At 60.2% G+C, this 1,755-nt stretch overlaps 1 protein-coding gene across 1 annotated transcript; it reads left to right on the top strand.

The window, feature by feature from the left end:
* Positions 1–128: 128 nt before the first annotated feature.
* Positions 129–1,153, top strand: LOC113942367 (feather keratin B-4-like). The gene is made up of 2 exons (XM_027633508.1): positions 129–373; positions 613–1,153. The coding sequence occupies exon 2, from the start codon at positions 633–635 to the stop codon at positions 975–977; it is 345 nt and encodes a 114-aa protein (XP_027489309.1). The 5' UTR covers positions 129–373; positions 613–632; the 3' UTR covers positions 978–1,153.
* The last annotated feature ends 602 nt before the right edge of the window (positions 1,154–1,755 follow it).

Genomic DNA, 1,755 nt, shown 5'->3' with positions numbered 1-1,755 from the left:
TGACCTCCCCAGGACATCAAATGACTCCCTCAGCATTCCTGAGTGCACCACAATGACTGATGGACATCCAGTCACACAGAAGAGGATCCACAATCCACAACACATCCTGAAACCACAGCACACAAGGGCCACAAAATCACCTCACTGATGACATCACACCTCTCCTGGGCTCGGGTTGTTTATTCAGCCCTCCCTGACACACATCCAACAATCCAGCTCTCCCAAAAACCAACTCCTCAAAGCTGCCGCCAGCTGACAGGGCTGGGCCAAGGCTGTGCCGCCCCTGCGGGAGCAGCATAAAAGCCGGCCCAGCGCCTCTCTCCCTCACACCCTTCTCCTGACGCCTTCTCCTGCCTTCTCTGCCCACAACCAGGTGAGCCTCCAGCCCCTCACAACCCCCTCCTGCTCCTGACACACTGCCCCCCTGGCCCCTCTCGGCCAGCACGCTCTGCCCCAGCCTCAGCAGCCCTCACGCCTCCCCACAGCCCCACACCAGCCTCCCCACTGCCCAGCCCTCCTGCAACACCGCCCCGAGCACCCCCACCGCCCGCAGCTGCCTCACACCCCTCTCTGCTCTCCCCTTCTCTTCTCTTCTCTTGCCTGCCCTCCCAGGGCCCCTCCACACCACACCCATGGCCTGCTATGACCTCTGCCGCCCCTGCGGACCCACCCCGCTGGCCAACAGCTGCAACGAGCCCTGTGTCAGGCAGTGCCAGGACTCCACCGTCCTCATCCAGCCCTCCCCCGTCCGCGTCACCTTCCCAGGGCCCATCATGACCTCCTTCCCCCAGAGCTCCGCCGTTGGATCCACCGCAGGGGCTGCCCTGGGCACGGAGCTCAACGTCCAGGGACAGCCCATCTCCGGCGGCTTTGGCTACGGAGGCTACGGCCTGGGCTATGGCCGTGGCTTTGGCTACGGCCTGGGAGGCCTGGGCTGCTCTGGCTTGGGAGGCCTGGGCTGCTCCGGCACCTGCTGAGGGTCCTTGCCACCACAGCTGACACCCCCTGCACCTGCCCTTCTCACTCTTGCACCAATATCTCCTGCAAGCAAAGCACCTCGCCTGATGGTCGCCCTACTTGCACCTCACACCTCGTCCATCCCACTCCCTGCTCCTGTCTCTTCACTCCTTTGACTCAATAAAATTCTCTTGCATCAAAGTCTCTCAGGCCTCCTCCTTTTTGATTCCAATGCTTTTACATCCTCACTCGGCACAAGGCCAGGGCTCTACAGCCATTGGGAATCTGGGAAAAGGACACAACACCTTTCTCAGCAAATCTGTCACCAGCACTAATACACAGACGGGCAAAGGAACAGGGGTGGAGGGGCCCTGCCAGAATATGGCACAAAGCCATCACCTGCTACACCAAAGGCTTCCCCACAACAAGGCTCTCCTGCACACACCTCTGCCAAAGTCTCTCTGGGCCAGCACACACTGCACAAACTCTCTTCCCCACCTGGACTCTTCACCCTGCCCAGCACAGACACAACAGCAGCCACTTGGCCAGGATGCACTGCAAGTGCTTCAACCCTCCTGCTCAAACCAACCCAGCAAGAGCAGCTTGGCCAGGACCATGGCCAGTTCAGCGTTCCATCTCCAGGCACACAGACTCCACCTCCTCTGCCACTCTCTGACCTCACACAGAACAAGGTTTGTGTTCTTTGTCCATGCAATTCCATCTGTTTCCCTTGTGTCCATGGCCCCTTGTCCTGCCCGTGTGTTCTGCTGACAAGAGCTGGGCTCCCTCCACTTCAGT

Source organism: Corapipo altera, unplaced genomic scaffold, assembly GCF_003945725.1.
Source record: "Corapipo altera isolate COAL_440 unplaced genomic scaffold, ASM394572v1 53472, whole genome shotgun sequence".
NCBI lineage: Eukaryota > Metazoa > Chordata > Aves > Passeriformes > Pipridae > Corapipo > Corapipo altera.
Note: the sequence above shows the minus strand (reverse complement) of the source record. Positions and strands in the feature narration are given on the sequence as shown.

Coding starts and splice junctions, on each gene's coding strand:
- LOC113942367 (XM_027633508.1), top strand. CDS start 633: ATGGCCTGCTATGACCTCTGCCGCCCCTGCGGACCCACCCCGCTGGCC.